This window comes from Periophthalmus magnuspinnatus, chromosome 9 (genome assembly GCF_009829125.3).
Source record: "Periophthalmus magnuspinnatus isolate fPerMag1 chromosome 9, fPerMag1.2.pri, whole genome shotgun sequence".
Lineage (NCBI taxonomy): Eukaryota > Metazoa > Chordata > Actinopteri > Gobiiformes > Gobiidae > Periophthalmus > Periophthalmus magnuspinnatus.
In genome coordinates, this window is record NC_047134.1 from 33,125,825 (window position 1) to 33,153,040 (window position 27,216).

General features: G+C 39.9%; 1 protein-coding gene across 1 annotated transcript in view; it reads right to left on the reverse strand.

The window, feature by feature from the left end:
* Window positions 1–1,765: 1,765 nt before the first annotated feature.
* Window positions 1,766–27,216, reverse strand: part of antxr2a (ANTXR cell adhesion molecule 2a) — a 114,072-nt gene continuing 88,621 nt past the window's right edge. Inside the window, exon 17 of the mRNA XM_033972615.2 lies at window positions 1,766–1,886. Within this exon, the coding sequence (XP_033828506.1) occupies window positions 1,848–1,886 (39 nt within the window). The 3' untranslated portion in view covers window positions 1,766–1,847. The remainder of the gene's footprint in view (window positions 1,887–27,216) is intronic.

The window sequence follows — 27,216 nt, forward strand, 5'->3', positions numbered from 1 at the left end:
CCGCCTCTAGTCAAATGTGTCTAGTTAATCTGCAGATTTAGTGGTGTAGTTGGATAAATAGTTGGATAAATAGTTGGATAATGGACATCATCACTAATAGAAACAACCAGGAAAAATATTTGTGGAATTTTCAATTGGAATTTTCATCCAAAAATACAAAACAATATATAAATAAAAACAAAAATCCAAAATCTAATTCAAAATGTAAGCAATTTCAAGTTATTCTCATGTTACTTTTTTGCAGTGTACCGCGACAGGCCCAGTCAGGAGGGGGCGTTGGCGAGGGGCGTTGGCGGGGGGCGTCCCAAAGAGTTAACGTGGGGATGGGTGAGGGAGCGTGGGGGGGGGGGGGGGGGGGGGGTGCCATCACAGCTCTGCCCTGAAAACTTGGACACACAAATAACAGAATGTAGGAGTGTATAAGAGACACGGGAGGCGGAGCCGCGGGGAACGCTAATGCTAACGTGTGTGTGGGGACGAGCGCGTGTCACTACGGGTTACAAAGATCGGCGCGGATTGATGACACAAGCCGGAATCTGTGTTTCTGTAATTTGGACTAAACATTTTGGAAGTTTGGGGATTCATGAGAAATGACATCGTGTTTATATTTTTGTTTGTATTTTACCTCAAAATTCGAGTCTTAACATGTAAATAAACGACATTATAGTAATTTATGATTCATATTTTGATCAAATTTAAATACACTTTATAACCTTTTCATTATGGTATATTTTGGTTATTGCAAGCTGTGTTCAATTGTAAAGCAAAAAAGTAAAAAAAAAACAAAAAACAACAACAAAAAGTACCAATAACTACAAACAGACAGTGAAAATAAATACACATTTAATATAAAAAAAAATAAAATAAAATAAAGATGACATTTTTGTTCTTATTTACAGTTTGTATTAATGTTTTTAGTAATAATTTTTCATGTTTTTTTTCCGTCCACTTTTCCAAAACTGTAATTTTCTGTTATGTAAAACCACCCAGATTAAATTGAACCGAAATGACAATCCCCTGTTTCCTGAGCGATCCAGCCTGCAGCCTTAACACCCTCTCTGCCCAGAATCTAACCCACAACCTCGGACACAATTCACTTGTACAAATCGCCAAAAGCTCCAATTATTCACACACCAAACACACGGCCCTGTCTTCTCACATTTGCACTAGATTTTGGTTTGGGATCGCTCCCGTCTGCTCGCCGTAAAATGTGCTCGTGATTTACACACAGGCTAATATATACTGGGAATATCTGAAATCTTTTGAAACTAATCAGATTTGACGACATTTTAAATTAAGAAAATGTGCGTAGGTCGAAAGAGGTCAAAAGAAATGAAAAGTAATATGATAAAAATAAGTGTTTGTTTTTTTTTCCCCAGCATCAAAATATCCTGGGAGTCTTTTTTGGAAACAAACAGGAGTTGACATAATTTTTAAATAAAGAAAAAAAATTTGTTGAATGTGTAGAATTCAAAATAAAATGATAAAAATAAGAAAAAAAAATTACAGATGAAATAAAATATGCTAGGAATATTTTTTTGAACTAACCTGATTTTACAACATTAAAAAAAAAAAAAAAAAAAAAAAAAAAAGTACAAGCGAGTGGTGGGGTCAAGAGGTCACAATGGAGGATGTAGAAAGGAATTTAAAATGATAAAAGCATGAATAACTGTTTTTGTTTTTTGCTTTTTAAGGAATATATTTTTTTATGTACCAGATTTTACATAATTTTTAAATAAAAGCAACAGATGTGTGTGGTGGTGAAAGAGGTCAAAATGGAGGTTTGGAGAATAAAAAAAACAAAAAAAAACTTTTTGCTTTTCCTGCAGATGAGGACGGTCGCTGCTTCACTGATGTGGGACTCGGTTGAAATTGATGCATCTTCCCTGAAAAACACCGAGAGAAAAAGCAACGTTAGAAAACTTCACATTAGCAAAAAAAATTAAATAATAATAAATTAAAACATCAAAATAAATACATAAATAAATAAAAGAAATAACTATAATTCAGAATGAGAGAAAAAAGTGCTGGAAAAATATAATGACGGCTCTTCAAACGTGTTTAAAGTGCAAAGAACCATTTTGAAACATATGTAAAATAAATAAACACAATTATTATAGACCAAGAAAAAAAAATAAAAAATTAAAATGCAGTCATGGTTAACAAATATATGTATAGTTAAACAGAAGATGCTGAAGATTCAAACTGCGACTTCTTAAGAAATACAAAACAACTGTCAATATAAAATTATAAAACAAATACTTACAAAAGTGTATAAAAGTAAAATAAAGCAAATAAAATAAATAAAGTAAAATATACACAACAGTGCGGAAACACTTTTTCTGAATACAATTACACAAAAGCACAAGATGAATACCAACGCTGCCTGAGAGAATCGGATGAGAACACAAACGAAAATGAGTTCTTAAATGAGTGCGTAATTATTTCATTTATTCATTTGTCACAATTAATAATCACACGCCTTATGTAAAATAGAACTGTTCAGAGATAAACCCGGGGTGATTTCCTCAACACGGGATAAATCGGATTAGAAGTACAGAAGTAATTTGGGGGAAAAATAAAATAGAAAATAAAAATATATATAATAAAAAAATATATATATAAAAAAATAAAAAATAAAATATATATTAAAAAAAATATATATATATATATATATTAAAAAATATATATATAAAAAAATAAAAATACTTTGACTCAATTCTGCTTTAGAGAGAGGTGTATGAGGTCGTAAACAGCCAGATATCCGACGTGTGTGTGGAACAGTTGAGACAATGGCACCAAGAGGGAGCTCTCTGCCTGCTCTTCTCCTCTACCTCCGCTGTCTCTACGCACACACACACACACACACACGCGCGCACACACGCACACACGCAGGGAGGGCATCTGACACACAGGGGCATTTCAGAGCGTGCATTTGTGTGACGCATCCTAAACGTGTGCATCCACCTCCCGTTGTTCTTAGTTGGAAACAAATATACAGATGAAAGATGAAAAACTCCACAGATACTTCTCCTTTTCTCCTCTCCATGTCCATTCTCTTTCTCCCTCTTTTCTCCTCCACCCTCCCTCTCCTCTCTCTCTCACTGCCCTCCCCTATAATACTGCATCTTGCCCCTTTCTCTTCCCCTCTCTCTCCTCTCCCTCGATTCAAATGCACTCGTCTTCTGTCCGTTTTCCCTCCTCCATCCGTATCTTGCCCCTGCGCTCTCTCCCACCTTTCTCTCTCCTTTCCCTCAGTACTTGCTGCTTTCTCTTTCTATCTTCCCTCAGTATTTGGCTCTATCTCACCCCAACTCTTCCTCTCTCTCCCTTTCCCTCAGTACTTAGCTGTAACTCGCCCCTACCCTCCGTCTCTTCTCTTTCCTTTCGTCCCTCAATAACTTGGCCCTACCTCTCCTCCCAGCTCTCTCTCCTTTTCCTCAGTACATACATCACCTCTGCGCTCTGTCTCTTTTCTTCTCCTCTTTGCTTCGTACTCTCTCCCCCTCCTTTTCCTCTTTGCTTGGCCCCATCTCTCCCCTCCTCTCTCTCTCTCTCCTTTTCCTCTTTGCTCGGTCCTATCTCTCCCCCTCTCTCTCTCCTTTTCCTCTTTGCTTGGCCCCATCTCTCCCCTCCTCTCTCTCTCTCCTTTTCCTCTTTGGTCCTATCTCTCCCCCCCCCCCTCTCTCTCTCCTTTTCCTCTTTGGTCCTATCTCTCCCCTCCTCTCTCTCTCTCCTTTTCCTCTTTGCTCGGTCCTATCTCTCCCCCTCTCTCTCTCCTGTCCCTCAGTACTTGGCCCTGTCCCGCCCCTGCTCTCTCTCTCTCTCTCTCTCTCCTTTTCCTCTTTGCTTGGTCCTATCTCTCCCCCCCCTCTCTCTCTCCTTTTCCTCTTTGGTCCTATCTCTCCCCTCCTCTCTCTCTCTCCTTTTCCTCTTTGGTCCTATCTCTCCCCCTCTCTCTCTCCTTTTCCTCTTTGCTCGGTCCCATCTCTCCCCCTCTCTCTCTCCTGTCCCTCAGTACTTGGTCCTATCTCTCCCCTCCTCTCTCTCTCTCTCTCTCTCTCCTTTTCCTCTTTGCTCGGTCCTATCTCTCCCCTCCTCTCTCTCTCTCCTTTTCCTCTTTGCTCGGTCCTATCTCTCCCCCTCTCTCTCTCCTGTCCCTCAGTACTTGGCCCTGTCTCGCCCCTGCTCTCTGCTCCGTTAGCCTAGCGCGTGTTAGCTCGGCGGCTAATCCTCCGTGGGTAAACAGCGGAGCCCCGGCAGATGCCCACTTGGCCGCAGAGCTGTGCCCAGGCTGAGAGCACTGGATTTGGGGGTTTTACAGAGAGAGCGCAGAGCAGGTGTGGAGCAATACGGTCAAATCACCACTCCTCCGAGAACCAATCTATCCCTCGCTTTCTCTACTTCCTCTGTTGGGCATTCCTTCTTTTCTTTTGTTTTTCTCCCTCCACCTGTCTCTCTTTTATTCTCTCTGTCCACCTCTCTCCCTATTTTCTCTACTTCTCCTTTTTGCCTCTCCAATTCTCTCTTTTTTATGTCGCTCTACCTCTTCCTCCTTTTCTCCTCTCCAATTCTTTCTCCCTTTTCTCTTCCTCTACCTCTTTCTCCATTTCCCCTCTCCAATTATCTCTCTTTTTTCTTTTCTTTTTTCTCTCCAATTCTCTCTTTTTTCTCTCCCTCTACCTCTTTCTCCTTCTCTCCTCTCCAATTCTCTCTCCATTTTTTTCCTCCCTCTCTCTTTTATTCTCTCTCTCTTTTAGCTTTTTAAAGGACCAGTTAACACCAGTGAAATATTTTTGAAATATTCATAGTTTATTTCAAAAAAGACACAATCAGGTTTTTTGTGTTTTGGTGTCTCTCTGTGTCTGTGTGGAGTTTGCATGTTCTGTCTGTGTCTGTGTGGAGTTTGCACGTTCTCCCTGTGTCTGTGTGGAGTTTGCATGTTCTCCCTGTGTCTGTGTGGAGTTTGCATGTTCTGTGTGCGTCTGTGTGGAGTTTGCATGTTCTCTCTGTGTTTGGGTGTAGTTTGCATGTTCTCTGTGTCTGTGTGGAGTTTGCACGTTCTCCCTGTGTCTGTGTGGAGTTTGCATGTTCTCCCTGTGTCTGTGTGGAGTGTGCATGTTCTCTCTGTGTCTGTGTGGAGTTTGCATGTTCTCCGTGCGTCTGTGTTGAGTTTGCGTGTTTTCCCTTTGTTTGTGTGTACTTTGCATGTTCTCTCTGTGTCTGTGTAGAGTTTGCATGTTCTGTCTGTGTCTGTGTGGAGTGTGCATGTTCTCTCTGTGTTTGGGTGTACTTTGCATGTTCTTTTTGTGTCTGTGTGTACTTTGCATGTTCTCTCTGTGTCTGTGTGTACTTTGCATGTTCTCTCTGTGTCTGTGTGTACTTTGCATGTTCTCTCTGTGTCTGTCAAAAACCCTCCATGTTTTTTCATCTTAATCACCTCCTGGACTCACTGTGTCACTGTGGTTAAAGTTAATGTGCCACCTGCTCGTCTCCATGGAGATTCTAATGCTTTACCTGGAATGTTACTTTTGTATCTTGCATTTAGTGAATTACAGGTGTTTTTATTGCTCAAAAATTCCTGAAAAAAACAGTCGCCTCTACACAGATCTGACATCTTGGCAAAGCAAAGCAATTTGGTCCAGCTCCGGTGTAAAAATGTATAGAAATGATGTAATAATAATACGGCAAAACAGAAAGTGAAAGTGAAACTGCCCAGATCTAAAACATCGACTGAAACAACGACAATGCATCGATTTATTTATTCATTTGTTTATTTTTTTGTCGTGCATGTTGGAGATTGGTCCTGGTCTACAAAAAAGGACAACAAAAAGTGAGAGGAGAGACAAAGAGAGACACTGAGACAGACAGAGAGAGAGAGACAGAGAGAGAGACAAAAGACATACGCAGAGACAGAGACACAGACAGAGGAGGGACAGAGAGAGAGACATACAGAGAGACAGAGAGACAGAAAGAGAGAGGAGAGTAAGAAAGAGAGACACAGAGATAGAGACAAAAGACAGAGACAGAGACACAGACAGAGGAGGGACAGAGAGAGAGACATACAGAGAGAGAGAGAGAGGAGAGTGAGAAACTGGGAGACACAGAGATAGAGAGACAAAGGACACACACAGAGACAGAGACACAGACAGAGGAGGGACAGAGAGAGAGACATACAGAGAGAGAGAGGAGAGACAGAGAGACAGGAAGAGAGAGGAGAGTGAGAAAGAGAGAAACAGAGATAGAGACAAAAGACAGAGACAGAGACAGAGACACAGACAGAGGAGGGACAGAGAGAGAGAGAGTCATACAGAGAGGGAGAAAGGAGAGAGTGAGAAAGAGGCACAGAGATAGAGAGAGAGACAGACCGGGGGGAGGGACAGAGACAGAGAGGAGGAACAGAGAGACAGAGAGAGACAGAGAGAGACAGACAGAGAGAGAGACAGAGAGAAGGGAGAGGGAGAGAGAGAGAGAAGAGAGAGAGCGACAGAGACCATAAAAGTAAGAAAAAGAAGAAAGGGAAAGAAGCTACAACAATGAAGACACAGACAGGTCACAGTTGAGTCACACTGTGCTAAAGACAAAAGACTCATGGACGAACAGTCAGACAAACTCAGACCTCAGACACACGGACTGTCCCACAAAGACACACGGACTGTCCCGCAAAGACGCACGGACTGTCCCGCAAAGACGCACGGACTGTCCCGCAAAGACACACGGACTGTCCCACAAAGACACACGGACTGTCCCGCAAAGACACACGGACTGTCCCGCAAAGACACACGGACTGTCCCGCAAAGACGCACGGACTGTCCCACAAAGACACACGGACTGTCCCACAAAGACACACGGACTGTCCCGCAAAGACGCACGGACTGTCCCGCAAAGACGCACGGACTGTCCCACAAAGACACTCTGCTCTCACTCAACTGCACATTCTGGGAGCAAAATGATTTTCAAAACTCTCAACTACCAATCACCATGTTTTAATGAAAAGGCTTCAGACCAACAAAAAGGTGCATTGTGGGACTGTTTTGTTGGTGAGGTCCACTATCATATTGTCTCCATGGAATGTTTCACAGTACGGTATTAAACTTCTGACATTTATCTTGCTTTTAGTCAGTAAGTTTTTCATTTCACATCGCGCTCAGTGGCCAGTGTAGCGTCAGGTTAGCGGGGGCATGGTGTCCCTCTCCAGGCCTCGTGTGCTAACTCAGACAGTTAGCCACATTAGCTGTGCGGTGCGCTGCTTGTGTGCTCCTTTGTAGCTGTGTTTTGTGGAGCTCTGGGGCTGTTTGTGTTAGCTCAGAGAGTTAGCCTATATTAGCTACGTTGGAGCTGCTCGTGTGTGTATGTCACTGTGTTCCGGTGGGCTCTGGGGCTAGCTCTGGGGCTAGCTCTGTCTTAGCTCGGTGTTAGCTCGGTGTTAGCCGCTGGTCAGCTGGTTGTTGTTGACACGGGAGGCAGAGGTACACATGGGCTGCTCCTCTTCAACATGTTTGTCTGTGGGACGTTTGGCTTGTAAGTCCAGCCCGAATCCAGACCTGGAACAAGGACTCAAAACCCCCCCCTGACACCATCATCCTGGCTCCTGCAGTATTTCAGTCTGGGTAACCAAATAAACGTGCCGTTGTATTCCACAGACACGTTTAAACCAATGGGATTTTAGCGTTGAAACTCATGAGGCTCATTCTGCTTTCTCATTGGATAATTGTCTTGAGAACCGACGTACCAAACGACATGGACATCACGCATAATCCTTTTGTAACTAAGAATAAATCAGCATTATAACTGTTATGAACAAAAACTACACTTGATTTGAACATGTCTACCTCATATTAAGGACCACGGAGAGCTCCAGTTTATGAAATTACATACATTTTCTTGCTGTAACTTATAACATTGCTTCCTCATCGCGCTTACAGCTGTTGTGTTTCGTTTCCTAATCCCTCCTGTTTAGTCCGACTCTCTACGGCGCTCAATGCTAACCCCAAACGGCTGGGTGTCATCTGGCACTAACGCTGCAGCTAACTTTACTCCACCATATTCCAATCGGGTCCCTTTAAGAATCCACTTTCCCTTTCTAATCCCGACTGATGCGCTTGGATACTCTCTGAATAAAACACATTGATCACAGTTAAAATCCGGCTGCCCCGTGTCGTTCCTGTTTACTCTCAGATGTTCCAACGCTCACTTACAAATTCCTCGCAACCATTTTTTGGGAGGGAAATATCAAAAATAAACAAAAACGTCAGATCCCAGTGTTAGCATTGGCTGGTGGAATTAATAGATTGTTAAAGTTTGTCACATTTTGGAGTGGAGAGGAGGAAGAGGAGGAGGAGGAGGAGGAAGAGGAGCCCCATCTGGACTATAGGAGAGCCAGGGAGGGAGGCTTGTGCTGGGGCTGTGATAAGCTGGGGGCTTTGGGACTTTATCCACGCAGCGCCCGGTTTTGTTCCCCGCGCACATTTAAAGGCTCAACAGTAACGGAGCGATGGGATAATCCACTCCAGTGAAAAGAACGTGGCCGGTTTGAACAATTAGAATCAATGTTTGTCACCGCGCAGTTGGATGGACTTTGTTTCTTTCTAAAATACAAATGAAAACATGTCAAGTAGTTCATTTTCAAATTCAAAAAGTGAAAAAAGACAAAAATAGTCCTGATCATGAACCTCGCAGAACATCTGTACACCAAAAAAACGGATAATTAGCCTAGTCCAGTTTAAACCGACTTATCAAAACGCACGTAAATCCAGAAACTATGACTGAAATGTTGTGAATCAAATGTTAAAAATCTCAATAACACGTTTGGAAAAGCCGATACGTACAAAGTCTGATTTACATTAGGCACAGAATAGGAGAGGTACCGTTGTTATTAGTAGTTATAGTTGCTAAGTTTTAGTGCTAATGCTAATGCTAATGCTAATGCACTCTGTCCCTCTTCTCTCTACTTCCTCTCTCTTTGTCCATTTGTCCGTATTGTGGACATTATGGATTGACCCGACGCTCTCTCTCTCTCTCCCTCTCTCTATGTCCTTATTGAGGATTGACACAATGCTCTCTCTTCTCTTCTCCCTCTCTTCTCTTCGACCCCTGTCCTTGTCCTCATTGAGAACTTTATGGGTTGACACTGCGCTCGCTCCCTCTCTCCTCTCCGTCCTCTCGCCGTGTTCGTATTGTGGACATTATGGATTGACACGGTGCTCTCTCCCTCTCAACTCTCCTCCCTCGCTTCTCTCCTCCCTCCTCCCCCTCTCCGTGTCCATATTGAGGACATTATGGGGGGTGGGAGAGGGGCACAGCTGCACCGGGACGGGGACAGAGCCAAGGAATGAGCAATCTTGTCCTCTGCCCACTCAGCTGCGCCATCTGGAGTACAGGGGGAATCACAGCCACCTGAGAGGGAGCCAAAACACACACACACACACGCACGGACGGGCGCGCACACACACACACACACACACACACACACACACACACACACACACACACACACACACACACACACACACACACACACACACACACTGCAGTATTAAGACATTATGGACTGTCTCCTATCAGAACACATGAGGGTGATTGTCTAATGGAGGAAATGATTGAATATTTAAAAGGCCCACACCACATTTTGGCTGTTTTCTTATATCAAACAGAAAACACCTGTGATGTCATCAAGTGATACAGGAAGTGCCTCACAGTGTGTTTTTTTTTTTTACATCTTCAATAGAATCATTTGGATCATTTACAGCACAATCTCTACAGAACTACAGCCTCATGACATCACAAGGTGGAACTGAGCATTTGGAGATATTATGATGATGATGATGATGATGATGATGATGATGATGATGATGACTACGACAACGACGACAACGACTATTACTATTATTATTATTATTACTATTATTATTATTACTATTATTATTATTACTATTATTATTATTATTACTATTATTACTATTATTACTACTACTATTATTATTATTACTATTATTATTATTATTATTATTATTATTACTATTATTATTATTATTACTATTATTATTATTACTACTATTATTATTATTACTATTATTATTATTATTACTATTATTATTACTATTATTATTATTATTATTATTTCATTAATTTATTGTTTAATAAAGGATTACTGAAACATGTTTAAATGAAACAAAACACAACTCAAACAAACAACATTGTAACATGGCTAAAAGCTCAAGTCAGTTTTGCATCTCCAAACCTGAAAATGCTCTGTTCCACTTTGTGATGTCATGAAGCTGTAGTGTAGTTTTGTTTAGTTTAGTTTTGTTCAGTAAAGACCGGACATTATGAGGCTGAAATGATCCAAATGCTTTTAATGAAGGCGTGGAGGCGGAGTTTTAAAAGAGTGGAGCACTTCCTGTATCACCACATGACATCACAAGGTGGAACAAAGTGTTTTCCATTTGAAAGAAGAACGCTGCCTAAATGTGCAGGATGTGTGTGTTAAACGTGTGTGAACGAAGCAAAACACAACTCCAGGTTTGTTTGTGATGAGCAACACAGAAAACAGCGTCTGATTATGTCTAAATATGCAGGTTTACGCGAACTCCCTCCCTCCTTTGCTTCCCCTCTCCCCAGGCACCTCCCTCCTATCCCTCACCCCTTACACCTCCCTCTTCTTTCTCTCCACTTACCTCCCACTCCCCAGACACCTCTCTCCCCCTCTCCTCTGCCTCTCCCTCCTGCCCCTCTCCTCTTGCTTTTCCATCTGCAGACTCTTCTCTTACCTCCCCTCTCCCCAGACACCTCCCTGCTCTTTCCATCTCCTCCCCCACCCCCCTCCTCTTGCGGTGCCATGCTTTTGGTGCTTGTAAGTGCACATCATTGGCAGACACGGTCCCTGGACAGAATAGTGGCACGGCGTTCCAGAGAAATGCCAGTGCATTTTGGCTCGGCGGCTCCGGCACACAGACGGAGCGGGCGGGCACAGATGGCTCTAATGGAAGGGCCCCATCCAAGCGCGGGGCTCGGACCAAGCAAAGAGAGGGGCCCCAGCCAAAGAAGTGCGGTGTGAAGGAGAGCGGGGCCAAGCGGAGAGGCCGGCACAGGAGTTACAACGCAGAAAAAGCAGAGAGAGAGGGAGGAAGGAGAGTGGGGGGCGATTGGGAAGTGAAGTTGATCAGTGAATGGAAAGATTGAAAAAAATATGTACTATATGTAGTTTTGGTTATTTAGGGTAGATTAGTGTCACTTCCACGTCCATCAGCTGATTGAAAACAATGAACACGTTTAAAATGTCTCTTTTTTGGCTCTAACAATAATAACAGGGTGCAGTTGTTTAAAGCTAACAAGGTAATAAACATGGATCTATGGTTATAACTGTGACAGAAAGTGTACGAGGGAGGTTAAGCTAAGAAGCTACGCTAGGCTAAACTAGCTGTAGCGGTGACTGGCAGAGATAAACACAATGATAATCCTGTGTTATGGTAGATTATTGCTCCATTATTAACATATTTGATACAGTTTGTGGTTAAACATACTCTTTGAAAGGTGATTCTCTCTTGTTTGATGAAGAAGGAACAAAAACAAAAATAGAAATCACCTGTGAATTTTATGGAAGTATCATCACTTAATGAGTTTGATACTTTGCAGCTGATGTCATCCAAAATTCTCTGGGGGGTGAAGATAACTCGACGCACTGCTCTATCTAATGCTCTGTTACTAAAGTTAACCTCTAATCTGAGCTTTGTTTCAACACAATCCAACCATAAAGAGCTGACTTACCCGGATCTACAACAGAAGAGATGAATTGTGCTTTTCATTAAGTCACAAACTAGATTTTTCAATAGTTTAGTTTATTTGTCAGGGACCATGTACAAATTCATTAATCTTACAAAAGAAAAGATGATTTGTACCAGATTTAGCTACGGTTACTTTCCATCTGCAGCTAAATACATGTTAAAAATACACATTTAATTACAATTTACTATTTATTTATTACTAATTAAAAATCAAGTAGTCAGTTGTTCACAGGCTCCTGAAAATATATTGTTTAAATCTTTCTTTCTTTTAAATCTTAAATCTCTTGCTGTGCTTGCTCATGTGTATATTTTGCAGGTCTAATTTACAGGATGTGAAAAATAACTGGTGATGCAAATTTTATCAGAGTTGGTTTGGAAATGTGTTGCAATAAGTAAAGAAAGTTACTCTGAAACTTGAAACTGGAAAGTGGAGTTTACAAGGCACAGAACTGAAAGAAACTGAAACTGAAAGACAAAACAACCTCCTTTTTATTATTATTATTATGTGAAATAACTATTCAACTAAACTATATAGAGTCTTTCCTTTGTACCGTATATCCCCTCTCCCTCCTCTGTGCATGTCCAAACCATCTCAATCTGTTAAAATAAAATTAAAAAATCATAATTTGTCCTATCCAAAAACAAGCCCTCGTGTGTTTTAAGCATTGCCACCTCCGTCCTCCGCGTCTGTAGCGCTAACTCGCGGCCTGTCAGTCAAACGCGACCATCTTTTCTTCCCACAATGCTTTTCTGTTGCGGTGCGGTTTCCAGGTGATAGTCTGTGCCGACCCCGCAGTTGTTAGGCCTACATTCACACACCTTCATTAACGCGCCAGGCAGCATTTCTATGGTGTGAGGAACGGGCTAAGCACTGGTGCAGTTAGCGGAACAGATGCTACACAAAAAGCAATGTCTCAGATTAAAGTCACTGGAATTTAGAATAATGTTAGTTTTATTTACCAATTCATATTTTTCACATTTCAAGCAAGTGATCAGCCAAAGAAGGAGCGATATTTTCATGAAATAAGCAAATGTGTAAGAAGAAGAATTAAGAAGAGGACAATATAGGAGTGGTAAAGTATATGTTTCATCTATGCTATGGTAGAATGACACTACTACTACTAGTACTAGTACTACTACTACTACTACTACTGCTACTGCTACTACTACTACTGCTACTGCTACTGCTACTGCTACTACTACTACTACTACTACTACAGAGAGGGGGACCACTGCCTGGGTATGTACTACTACTACTACTACTACTACTACTACTACTACTACTACTACAGAGAGGGGGACCACTGCCTGGGTATGTACTACTACTACTACTACTACTACTACAGAGAGGGGGACCACTGCCTGGGTATGTACTACTACTACTACTACTACTACTACTACTACTACTACTACTACTACTACAGAGAGGGGGACCACTGCCTGGGTATGTACTACTACTACTACTACTACTACTACTACTACTACTACAGAGAGGGGGACCACTGCCTGGGTATCTACTACTACTACTACTACTACTACTACTACTACTACTACTACTACTACTACTACTACTACTACTACTACTACTACTACTACTACTACTACTACTACTACTACTACTACTACTACTACTACTACTACTACTACTACTGTTAACAGTGGTCCAAAGTTATTCCTCACTTACCTTATACGTTCTGACCATCCTAATTCTACTGCGACTAATAGTACTAGTACTAATGCTGCGACTAATAGTACTAGTACTAATGCTGCGACTAATACTTTACAACAAGTACCACAACTGCTGCTACTACTACTAATGTTACTACAGCTTTAAGACCTGCTGCTATTATGTTGCGATACTGCAACAATTACCTGTACTACTAATACCACTACTACTATTATAGCTACTACCACTACTACTAATACTGATACTACTATACTGTACTTAAACGCCATAGCCACTTATTGGACTTCATAGTGTTATAGCCTTGTATTTTGAGGATATATTTCTACTCTCCTGTTACTTGAACTTCGCATTGCAACACTGGAGTACTACTACTACTACTACTACTACTATTACTACAAGCAACCAACTAATGCTGGTGCTACTTCTAACTACTACTCCAAGAACCTGAGTAAATGTTTAAAAAATATGAAATAAACACAATATACATTCTAAATTCAAGTACTTCAAAGTCATATGGAGACTCTTGAATAAAGTGCAGAGCTGTTAGCAGAACAGATGCTGGGAGGAGGCAGGATAGTCACAGTTTCTTCTACAGCGCTGCGTTCTTATTATTAATAAAGTTGTGAATTTGCCTGTTTTGCAAAGGGTCAAAAAGCCTTAAGTTTGTCCGTCCTCCGTCTGCGACTTTCTATAAAAGAGGAGGAGAGAACAGAGGTGGGCACATGAGGCGGCAACTAAACGCTTTAGAAAAAATACTTGTAACAGCTTTGGAAGTGGACCGGATACAAAAAGACCAAACTTTACTCAAAGCCTTAAATGACGACGACAAGTGCTTTTAGAATAAGTAAAAATAGATATGTTAAATACGGTGTAAAAGCTGTAAACTACAAAATGTTAAAAAGTGCTAAAAGACTGTCCATTTGCAACTCTGCTACTTCTGTGACTGTTAAAACGATTACATAAATTAGATGGAATTAAAATGTGTTGGTTTAGTTGTGAATACAGCACTTGTTTTTCATCATTATGAAAAATAATCTTGTAAATGTGTGTTTAATGGATTTATTGTATTTACTGATTTACTATAAGTCGCACGCAGCGTTAAGGGCCCTTGCCATCCTTATGATTGCGGGTTATATGTCACCGTGAAGAGTCGTTCATTATGTTTCTGTCTTAAAAGTATAAAAGAGTCAAACAGGTTTTCTTAAGAGCCATTTTCTTAGATAGCGGCTTTATTTGCCAGTGATTGTGTCCGGTTCACAATCTGCACACATATTCTATTTGATTCATTTCAGTCAAAAATGTTACAAAAAGTTTGATTTTTTTCATCCATCCATCCATTTTCTTCCGCTTATCCGGGGCCGGGTCGCGGGGGCAGCAGTCTAAGCAGAGACTCTCAGACTTCCCTCACCCCAGACACGTCCTCCAGCTCCTCCGGTGGGACCCCAAGGCGTTCCCAGGCCAGAGAGACATAGTCCCTCCAGCGTGTCTTTGGTTGAAAAATGATTATGGCCAGACCCAAAGTTGTATCCAAAATGGAGTCGATAATCTGAGGCACGTCACCTGCATGATTCCCCGGAAATAGAATATTAAAACCACATCGGAACATTCTCCATAGACATGGACATGTTTAATGCCATATTGTGGAATATTATAGCCAAAGAAACAACATTTCCATGGAAGCAAGCAGGAGGAGGCCCTGCTTCAGGCCATATAAGAGTCAAGTTTGTGGAGATGCAAGCCCGTTTAGTGCAAAATGAAACACAAATGTTTATTTTAGTCTATTTTCTTGGTTAAAGTTACATACTGTGGCTTTAATAAAATCAATTACATTAAGATACTGCAAACACAAACAGTCATGATAAAAGTGTTAACCACTCTGCCGCTGTGTGTAGGGGTGCCACGCTCTGTCAGTGTCCACACACACTTAACACGTCCGCAGGCCTCAGCTCAGAGTGGGTCTTTTCATTAAATAACATGTTTTAATGTCAGAAACGTTTAAAGGGAAGAGGAGGATCAGCTGTGATGAGTCTGCTCTGGAATCTATTTAGAATATGTAGTAACTCAAAACATCTCCACGTACTAAGAGAAGAAGACAGCAGCTTTGTGCACTCGGAAAATATACAAACTAGGGCTGCACGCTTAATAGAAATCAAATCAAAATCACAATTTCAACTGCTGTGGTTTTCAAATCTCAAAGACTATTCTGGTCATGAAAATTCCAAAGAAACTGCTGACCCTGTAGTTTCGCCCTTGACAAAATGAATTCTTGTAGTTTGACAGTTCAGATTTCAGACTTCTCTTGTTAGTGTTAAAAAACGCGCTTCCACGTTGTGTTTTTTGACTGATATATTGTTAGAATGACATCCGTGAATCATTATGTTTTGTTTTGGAGATTGTGAAATGACTTAATAAAATAAAAAAATAATAAAAAATGCGGTGGGAGTGGGCATCGTAGTAAACGTCACCACTACAGAAAGCCGAAAGAAAGATAGTAAGAAGTGAAATGAAGAGTTACGTTGAGTTAAATAATTTACATAATTCTTTACAGTTGCAATTTTTTTTTTTGTCATACATTTTTATATGACAAAATATCTTGATTTGATGCAATTGAAGTTACACATATATTTACATTTTATTTTATCTTTTGCCGTGCGATATAGTAGTTTATTTATTTATCTTTTACTGTGCGATATAGTAGTTTATTTATCTTTTACTGTGTGATATAGTAGTTTATTTATTTATCTTTTACTGTGCTATATAGTAGTTTATTTATTTATCTTTTACTGTGCGATATAGTAGTTTATTTATTTATCTTTTATTTTTTTTATTTTGTTGGTTTAATACAGATAGTTCCCTTATATGGATCATCTTACTTAATTGTTTTGGTTATTATTCTGCATTACACTTAACACTATTTGTCATTTTCTTTATTGCCTTGTACTATTTACATATTTTTAACGTCCTTAATTTAGATTTTAAATTACTAATGTGGCTTGACCGGACGCCCTTGCCACATTCAGCGTTCAGCACAAACCACATACTTTTGAACACGTCCGGGGGCCCGTTCATTAAATAACATGTTTTCACGTCAGAAACTGTTAAAAAAAACGGGAGAGGAGGATTAGCAGTGACGTCAGCTCATACTTCTTAAGGGTATTTTGAATAATCTCTACACAAATACTGTATAATTTTACTACGTTAGGCCCAGGGTGTCATACTTCACACATATATTAGACGTCAGGGAAGTTTAGAGTTTGCACAAGCAGCATTAGCACTGACAAGAGGGGATAAAATACGAAGACTACTCCTGCTACTACTACAGCTATACTACAAGTACTACAGCCGCTAGTACCACAACTACTGCTACTGTACTACTACTACTGCTTCTCCTACTATAACTGCTGCTACTATTACTACCTCTGTGGAATAAAATGTACAAGATTGTAGGTTATGTGTGGAAACTGTATTATAAATTTGGCTAATTAGCAAATTCACACTTATTCCCCTGTACCAAGATAAAAAATTGTTTGTAATTTTGATGGTATTGCACATTATTTTGATGGTATTGCACATTATTTGATGGTATTGCACATTATTTGATGGTATTGCACATTATTTGATGGTATTGCACATTATTTTGATGGTATTGCACATTATTTTGATGGTATTGCACATTATTTGATGGTATTGCACATTATTTTGATGGTATTGCACATTATTTTGATGGTATTGCACATTATTTGATGGTATTGCACATTATTTTGATGGTATTGCACATTATGTTGATGGTATTGCACATTATTTTGATGGTATTGCACATTATTTGTCAGCGCCGAAAAGCAGAAAGGGGCAAATATTAAAAAAAAAGCATTTTCAACAGTTTCAATTAACATCATAATTCAGAATTACAGGGACAATCTGGTTATGATGGAAAATATAAAAGATTGCGATTGTAGATTTGACAATAAACAATAAACAAATCAACAATAAACCACTAAGAACACGGACGTCACAGAATAATCAGGTAACCCAGTAATTAGATTTGAATGAATGAGTGGATTTTAAGTTATCTGTTATCTGAAAATAATATGTTTCTTTCTTTCTATCATTATTCGCCCGGATCCATGTACAAATACTTTCAACTTACAAAATAAAAGATAATTTGTTCCAGATTGAGCTACTTTCCATATTTCACTACAATGACATTATAAGACTAAAAGTTCATCATTAACATTAGCATTTAAATACAATGTCATAATGTTCAGTACAGTATGTTCAGTATTTTCCTACTGAACACAACAGAACAAATGAACTAGATGGATGTTGACTTGATTATGTAAAATGTACTTATTCAAATTTCCAGTAAAATTATTCAGATCTACAGACAATTTCAGAGTCTGGAGCCGATTCTCTGTCTGATGGTTTGATCTTTTTGGAGCTGTGCAGTTTCACAGAGGAGCCGGTGGATCCAGTAGTTTGTTCAGAACAGAGTTTAATCATTTTTTTCATTATTAATAATTTTGAACAGTTTTTTTTAGATGTGAATACAGAATTAAATTGTCCAGGATATTACAGTGGTGATAAATAGTTTTTCTATCTTTTAATGCCTGATTGTAGATGGATCTGATTTGACTTGAGATATAAACGTTTTCTCTTTATCTGATCTACTTTTCACATTTGCATTTTTTTTTCCCTGTGAAAACCTGAACAGGTGTGAACAATCAGAAAGAAATGGGATTATTCATCAGATGTAACTGTGCACATGGCATTTCAATAATCTCATAACTCCAGAAAACAAATGATGATTTTTAACCACACTAATACTAATACTAATACTAATACTAATACTAATACTAATACTACCACCACTGCTGCAACAACTACTGCTACTACAAGTAAACTCCTGTTAGGACTGATACAAACACTGTGTACTGTTACAACAACGACAGCTACTACTACTACCACTACTACCACCACTCCTGCTACTACTACTACCACTACTACCACTACTACCACCACTCCTGCTACTACTACTACCACTACTACCACTACTACCACCACTCCTGCTGCTACTACTACTACTACTACTACCACTCCTGCTACTACTACTACTACTACTACTACCACCACTCCTGCTACTACTACCACTACTACCACCACTCCTGCTGCTACTACTACCACCACTCCTGCTACTACTACTACTACTACCACTACTACCACCACTCCTGCTACTACTACTACCACTACTACCACCACTCCTGCTACTACTACTACTACTACCACTACTACCACCACTCCTGCTGCTACTACTACCACCACTCCTGCTACTACTACTACTACCACTACTACCACTACTACCACCACTCCTGCTACTACTACTACTACTACTACTACTACTACTACTACCACTACTACCACCAATCCTGCTACTACTACCACTACTACCACCACTCCTGCTACTACTACTACTACTACTACTACTACTACTACTACTACTCCTACTACTACTACTACTACTCCTACTACTACTACTCCTCTCTTACAATAACTGCTGTTGTCCCAAGTTCTAACACACAGACATGTCATGGCGCCCCCCGCTGGCTTGTTTTCTCCCCCTTAGTCTTAAAACAAAATGAACAAATTGTATTTTTTTTGGTTATTGTTGTATTTTAAGGTGATGCCCCACTAAGACAATTCACTTTACTATTACTCCCTTTATATAATCAAATTCCTTATACTTTTGTACATACATGTAAACATAGCCAATAATAAATGATCAAGTTCAACATTTGTGTATTTTGTTTTGGCTAATTCAAATTCATCTGCCCCAATCTACAATCTAAAAACAAACAATAGTGCTTTATTTTCCAAAAAAAACAGGCTCATCTCTCCCGTCTGCGCCAAGTTAAAATTAGCCACAACATATTGCCACTTAACTACACAAGAACTACTAATCCCAAGAGGTTTTGTGGCGTACTTTTGGAGCGCCTTAAGTCTCCCAGACAGCTCATAAGGAAAACGGCTCCGTACTCTTCCAGTAGATGCATATGCTAGGGATGCGCGCGGGTGAAACTTAGTGCCCAAAATGAATCTGTCAATATTTAAAAACACGGAGGGGAGTGACTCACGCTGCAGGCTGCCAGTGCTAAGCTCCGCTCGCTTGGACGCTCCGCACTTTGATTGGCGTTGAAGATTTTCTGGAAAGACTTGTGTCGTTTATCGAAGTATTTTGGGTTGTACTTTTTTAATGCAGTGATAAAAGTGTTAACTGGAAGTGACAAGTTTTTAGTAGTTGTTCAGCGGCGGTATGCAAGTTTATTATGTTTCTACGTTTACGAGACTGATTGATACTAAAACTAGTACTGACACCAGATACTCATTTGAGCAAGTAGCAATACTAAAAAGTAATATTCACAGGACAGAAATTAACCTTTCTTTAATAGGTTTAAAATGATAAAATTATCTTGAGCCATATCAAAAGACCATATAGTATACGCCCATAGTAATATAAAAGTATACGCCCATAGTAATATAAAAGTATACGCCCATAGTAATATAAAAGTATACACCCATAGTAATATAAAAGTATACGCCCATAGTAATATAAAAGTATGCGCCCATAGTAATATAAAAGTATACGCCCATAGTAATATAAAAGTATACACCCATAGTAATATAAAAGTATACGCCCATAGTAATATAAAAGTATACGCCCATAGTAATATAAAAGTATACGCCCATAGTAATATAAAAGTATACGCCCATAGTAATATAAAAGTATACGCCCATAGTAATATAAAAGTATACTCCCATAGTAATATAAAAGAAAGTACTGGTATCGGAATCGGTATTGAGCGTCGAGTCTATTCATTAGCATCAAAATTGAGTTTGAAGTTTTAGTATCATGACAACACGCAAATGAAATGATTTGTAATATGAATATGAACTATTAAGACAAGACGAATCTAAACTAACAAACTCACAGATGATCTCGGCAGAGTTTCTATAAGCGAGTTAGTGAAGAAAAATGTGATGTAAAAAATAAATAAATAAATAAAACTACAACCAAAAAAATTATGAAAAATGTCTCATAAATGTGCAGTTTAAAAAAAAAATCTAAATGTATGCTGTCCTTGTTAAATTAAATAGTACATTCTTCCGGTGTCATTACAATCTGCAAATGTCTGAAGAATGAGAGAATAAACATAACTCAAAATCACTGGAATAATTATAACAAAAACTTAAAAAAAATAATAAATAAAAATAAAAAAAGTTAGCTACATGCCTTCCTTACCCCATGGAAACTTCTAAGCATAAAAGCCGCATTAGTGAAGCTTTACAATCCGTTTGAATTACTCTTATTTTTGATGAATATGTACGTGTACAGACATCGTTATTAAAAACCAAACAAACAAGTTCTTTGAGCCGCTGCCAAATGTAAAAGTGCCTGTCTCGTACCGGGATCATTATAAAGCCATTGATGTTTCAGTTGTAATTATTCCCGAGCCTTAATCTGCTCATTAACGATGCAGATTTGGCGCTAACGATGCTAGCGAAGCATAGTGATTAGCTGCAAGTACAAATCAGGTGAGACAAAGGGCTTGATGGAGCGGCATCGTCACAGCGCTGTACGGTGATTGTGCGTTTCAACTGAATAATTGTTGATTGTTTTGACGGTTGCGGCTGGTTCGATGTGCAGGAAACATCTGTAAGGGCATCATTAGACTAAAGTTTGTGCCAAAGTCATTTTAGAACTGTGAATAGTGAATAGATAGGTGGGTCCTATACACTGCCAGTCAAAAGTTTAGACACACTTTTCATTTTTGTTTTTTTTCTTTGTTTCCATGATTATTTATCTTGTAGATTCACACTGAAGGCACCAAAACTATGAATGAAATAACTCAAAATAACTTTAAGTAGCCACCTTTTGCAGCTTTTACTATGGATCAGACCTGGATGACTGAGGATTTACAGGTACACCTTTTGAATTGTTCACTATTTTTCACCTTTGACCCTGATGTGGCGCGGCCGTGAAGTGAAAACTAGTTCAGGAGACTTAAACATGAAAGGACAAGGGTCTGCAGTGCTGTAAATAAAGCAAAAAGTGGCTGCTTTGAGGAATTTTAATCTAAAATATAAAACATATTTAGATGAGATATTTCACTTTTTTCTTTAGTACATAATTCCATATATTTGATGTGTTCTGTATTATGTAAAAAGCAGTAAACATAAAGAACAACGACACTGAATCAGCCCCAAACTTTGGTAGTGCAGGTTTAAAGGGCAGATTTTTCAGGTATTTTAAGAAAAAATTAATAAAACAATAAACAAACAAACAAAAAATGATCTCTGATATTAGTCTTTTTGAAGGGTATTTGTTAATGTTGATATCAATATTTTAACATCTATAGCAACACTCACCCAATCACAGGACAGTTCACTGGTTACGTTTCTGGACACGGCACGTCACTTGTGTTATTCCACAGAAATAGAAAGTTAAAGCAATCAGAACTTTCTCCATGGAAACAGCTAAGTAAAAACAACAAAAAAAAAAGAAACAAAACAGCTATTCAAGTCCATTGTTCGACTACAAAGTGGAGTTTTACATTTCACATCAGTCAACGATGGGACTCTCCGGTCACAGCTGCTGTTTTGTTTAAAATTGCTAATCACTGTATATATAATTACATTGTATATATAAGTACATTTATTTGAAGAAAATGACTCATAGCATTGTTCATCCCAAGTTAAAACAGTTTTTTTTTTATTAACTGTGCCACATCTTAAGCCCGGTCAGAGTGAACCTCCCCGGGTCAGTGTGATGTTTTCTTTTATTTACAGCGAGCATTAGCATGAGCTTGATAAGCATATTCTCCATAGTCCCGCGCTCTGTTGGTTTACTGCCTCGTAACTCTGCTTTCACTCTGCGCTCAATTTACACTGGGATTTCTGCTGCAAAATCACTTTTACATCCAACATGGCAATGCTGAATTATGACAGAGAAAAACTGTGAGTAAATCATACACGACTTTGGCAAAATGTGTGCAAAAAAGTACAGATTCACAGCATTAAAAAGCATGCATGTGTTACTGTGGCAGAGTGGTTATCCTTCTCCTCGCTGTAAGGAGGTTGTGGGTTAGACTCCCGATCCGTCTTCGTGTGTGTTGCTTTGGCAGAGTGGGTAGCCCGTGTGTTTGCTGTTTGCGTGGGAGCAGATGTAGCTTGGTGATCTTTTGCCCGCAGTGTTGTGGTGCTGTGTGCATATGCAGCCTGCGCGGCGTTAGCGGTTAGCAGTTGTGACTGTTGGCTCGCCGCGTCTAACCCTCACCAGCCCAGGCCAAGCCCAGAGACCCGGCCAGCCCTCCCTTTACCCCTCTGCACACTGCAAAAACACTGGGCAATTGGATCCTATTGAGTTAAGTGTTTTTAAGGAGTGGGAAAGTAAAAAAGTTTGCTTGAGACCAAACTTGTACTTGGCCTATTATGCTTTGTTTTTTTGTTTGTTTTACCTTTTTTAGTCATGACTTACTGTGAAATAGACAATTTGACTTTAAATGTAATAAGTAAAATCAAATTAAGATTGTGTTTTTGTTTTAAAACTGTGTTATCTTACGATTTTTGCAGTGTATCTCCCCTTGGTCTTTCTACTCTCCCCTATTCTCTGTCTTTTCCAGCTTTCTCTCTTGCTTCCCTCTCTCTTCTCCTCCATTCTAGTTTCTCCTCTCTTTACTCTTTCCGTCCTTTCACTCCTCTTCCTCCTCTTCCTCCTCTCCCCCTCTCTCACCTCTCTGTCTCTCACTTTTTCCTCTCTTTCTCTCTCTCTCTCCACACTCTCTTCTCTTTCCCCTCTCTCCCTCTTATTCTTCTCTCTCACCTCTCCCTCCCCACCTTCACTCTATCCTCCTCTCTGTCTTTTCCAGCTTTCTCTCTTCTCCTCCATTCTGGTTTCTCCTCTCTTTACTCTTTCCGTCCTTTCACTCCTCTTCCTCCTCTCCCCCTCTCTCACCTCTCCGTCTCTGACTTTTTCCTCTTTCTCTCTCTCTCCACACTCTCTTCTCTTTCCCCTCTCTCCCTCTTATTCTTCTCCCTCACCTCTCCCTCCCCACCTTCACTCTATCCCCTCTCCTGTCTCTCCTCTCTGTCTTTTCCAGCTTTCTCGCTTCTCCTCTCTTTACTCTTTCCGTCCTTTCACTCCTCGTCCTCCTCTCCCCCTCTCTCACCTCTCCCCCTCTCTCACCTCTCCGTCTCTCACTTTTTCCTCTCTTTCTCTCTACACTCTCTTCTCTCTCCCCACCTTCACTCTATCCTCCTCTCCTGTCTAAAAACGCAGCGCAGCACTTCCTGTATTACCACATGATGACATCACAAGGTGGAACAGAGTGATTTCAAAACACAACTGTAGTTATGTCTGTGACGAGGAAACGACGTTATACCACAGATCAAAAAACAGTGCACTACGGGCCCTTTAAGTCTAGATCCGGTCTAGTCCTAACTGTATAAACTGTGTGAATTGTGCTGCTTTTTCAGATTTGGAGTTTGGTCAGGCTGGTCCAAACACAGTGTTAGAAATGATGAATATTAATGAGCATCTCAAAGTGTCTTGTGGAAATTGTTTGGAGCAGAAATGCCAGCTGTCATGTTTTATGCATTGGCTCTGCACTTCCTCTGTGTGAGGCCCAGACAAATGCTACAATCCACAGGCCTTATGAAGTACAAGTCTTTGTCGTGTGTGTGTGTCTATGTTTGAATTGTGTTACTTTGAATATATTCATACATAGTTTAACCTCCTGAGACCTGGTGTCCTCGTCTGTGGACAACACATTTTGGGTTGTTTAGGCCACAGTGCAAATTTTTAGAAGAACAGCAACAAGAACATGTTCAATTTTGAATATTTCTAAGAGTTTAGAATATTTATTAATTTTTTTATTTTAATTTGTATTTATTTGTTTTATTTTTAATTAATTAATTAATTTTATTTTTAACTATTTATTTGTATAATTTTTTTATTGTATTTAAATTTATTAATTTATATATTTTTTATTTTTATCTATTTTTATATGTTTTGTATTTTTGTATTTTTTGTATTTTAATTAATTTTTTCATTTAATTTATTTATTTTTATTTAAAGGCATATGTCTTCCTGCACCTGTCAGCAGCACAAATGCGACACATTTTTCCTAGAGGCAAAATTGTTTCTCATTTTGTTTTGTTTTTTACACAAAATGTCTGTGTTCAGGCTCTTAATAGTTTTTGCAAATAAAGTCCTGCAGGAGCTCGGGTCTCAGGAGGTTAATGTTGTTTCCCCCGCTGCCACCGATATACGCTGATTACTCTGTACTTTTTTTGTCCTCCAATTTTATTTTCTTAAATCGATGATACGTGCAGGATCGGGCAGCGTCAGAGAGTCATTTTGGTACAAATTTAAAAAAAAAATCTGCTCGCTAGTGTGATCTGCAGCTGTCCATTGGAGGTACCTTTGCCCTCACCTCTCTTTTCTGCTTCCTCTTTTCTCTTCTTCCTCCTTTATCCACCCTCTCTCCCTCCTTTCCTCTCCCTTTCCTGGTTTATTCTTTATGGACACCCCCCTGCAGATATGTCACCTCATTTCTCCGTTCTTTATTTAACCAGAAGAGTCGCGCTGACGTTTGGAATCTCTTTTTCAGACGAGTCCTGACCCCAGAGTAGAACCTATTGTACAGGTTTGCACCCACGGACACAGGGAGAACATGCAAAACAGAAATCCGCTGACCGGGATTCAACACTACTCCCTGTAAAACGGTTAGAGGAGACGTTAAAAGATGGTGTTGCGCTTTTGCTATTCTTGGGATTGATCCAATATGGCCGACTTTACAGCGTTTAGAGCGGGACAATGTTATACTTTCTTTTGCATATTCTGGCATGTTTCATTTTTTTATGCTACATTTTCGGGCTGGGCTCCCATTGGCCCTGTGCAAACTCACTTCCTCCTTCGACCTTTTTCTGTAAACTGGATGTGGTCGTCTCAAAACACGAAAAAAAAGAAACATTTTTAAGGTTTGTATTGGAAAACGCAACTGGTTAGTGGTTATGAGATAGAAAGAGAGAGAAAACAGAGAGAGGAAAGAGACAAGAAAAAGATCGGAGAGGGGAGAGAGAGAGAAAGCGAGAGAGAGGAGAGAAAGGAGGGAGGGAAAGACAGAGAAAGAGTGAGCCACAGACAGAGGGAGAGAGAGAGAGTCTTCATTAGCAGAGGTTTGCATCACCCCGGTCCAACACGTCACATGTGATCAGCCGCACCGGTCGTTAGCGTTAGCGCAGACAGGCTAACCTTCTCCAACCTGCCCAACGCTCGCTACGCTACACAGGCTAATTAGGAACTGTGTCAGGACTGTCCTCTAGTGAGTGGACATAGAGAGAGGGAGAGAGGAAGGGGTGACAAAGAAGAGAGAGCAGAGAGAGAGAGAGAGAGAACAGGCCCCACCTAAAAACTGAAGGTTTACAGAAATAGTAAAAAGTCTCACAATTCTCCATAAGTAAAAGTGATACAAAACAATACACTACAACTTCACAAACTTGATGCGATGTGCAATAGTTTAGCGGGATGTGCGACGATTGTGTTGTGATGGCACTCTGAAGGGGGAGTGTGTTTTTTATGTTGGTTTTTTTTTCGGCGAATATAGCATTTTTATGTAGGGATGGGACGATATTAAATTTTAGACTCACGATTATTATGGCCAAAATAATCACGATTAATGATATTATCCCGATAATTATTAACCTGTTAACGTTCCGACGGCCCGCCGAAAGTGACGCAAGTGCCCATCGACGAACACTTAGAACGATGCGTTTAAGGCACTTTGGTGAATTGGGAAACGAGTGGATGCAGAAATGTGTGCTCATTTTACGCACTGTTGTTTTGCGTTTTAAACACAACGAAAGGACAAACCAAAGGGAGGACGAGATCGAGGACACTGTGGATGTTTGTACAAGTTAAACTAGAGGCATCTGGACCTGGAGCGGTTCATGGCAAAGAGTAAAGATCCCACAGTGGACTCAGGAGTAAAGGACCTTATTTTTTGATGGATTGGATGCTGTTCTCGATCGGTAAGCGTCGTTTATTCTGCTATTGACTTAACTGTAGGTCAAATATACCGTGTATAATCGTTAGCTTTGCTTCTGTGCACATAGTGCACATTCGGACCATGCGCTCTGACACATTTGTGTTCAGCTGTGTGAATTAGACTTAATTTGTCTATTGTTTAAAAGGTGTTGTTTTATTCTGCAGTTTGCATTACTGTAAGTAAAAATATAAGATGTGCCACATTAGCGTCTCATCTGTGCACACGGGTGAGGCACTGGTACGTTCCTGTGGAGAGTTACGGATCAGACTTTGTTTATTGTTTATCTGACAGAATACAGTTCAGACAGAGATAAGCACAGAAGCTACAAGTGTCATTGTTATGTCAGAGTGGACAAACACAAGAACTAACATCTAAACGTTAGATTGGAACTGGACACATGAGGCAGTGTGGTTCTGTAAAGGCGATTTTAATCGTGCACGATGATCACGATTATTAAAAAATGCCACGAACGATTAATTGCAGACCTTTTTTTATCGTGCTTAACGATGTTATCGTATATCGTCCCATCCCTAGTAACATGGAGATCAAAATATGTAAAGTGTTAGCAATTAATACCCCACAGCAGTGTAACACCCCTCTGCACTTCAGAAGCATTCACACTCCAACCCATCTGTATGAAAGTTGG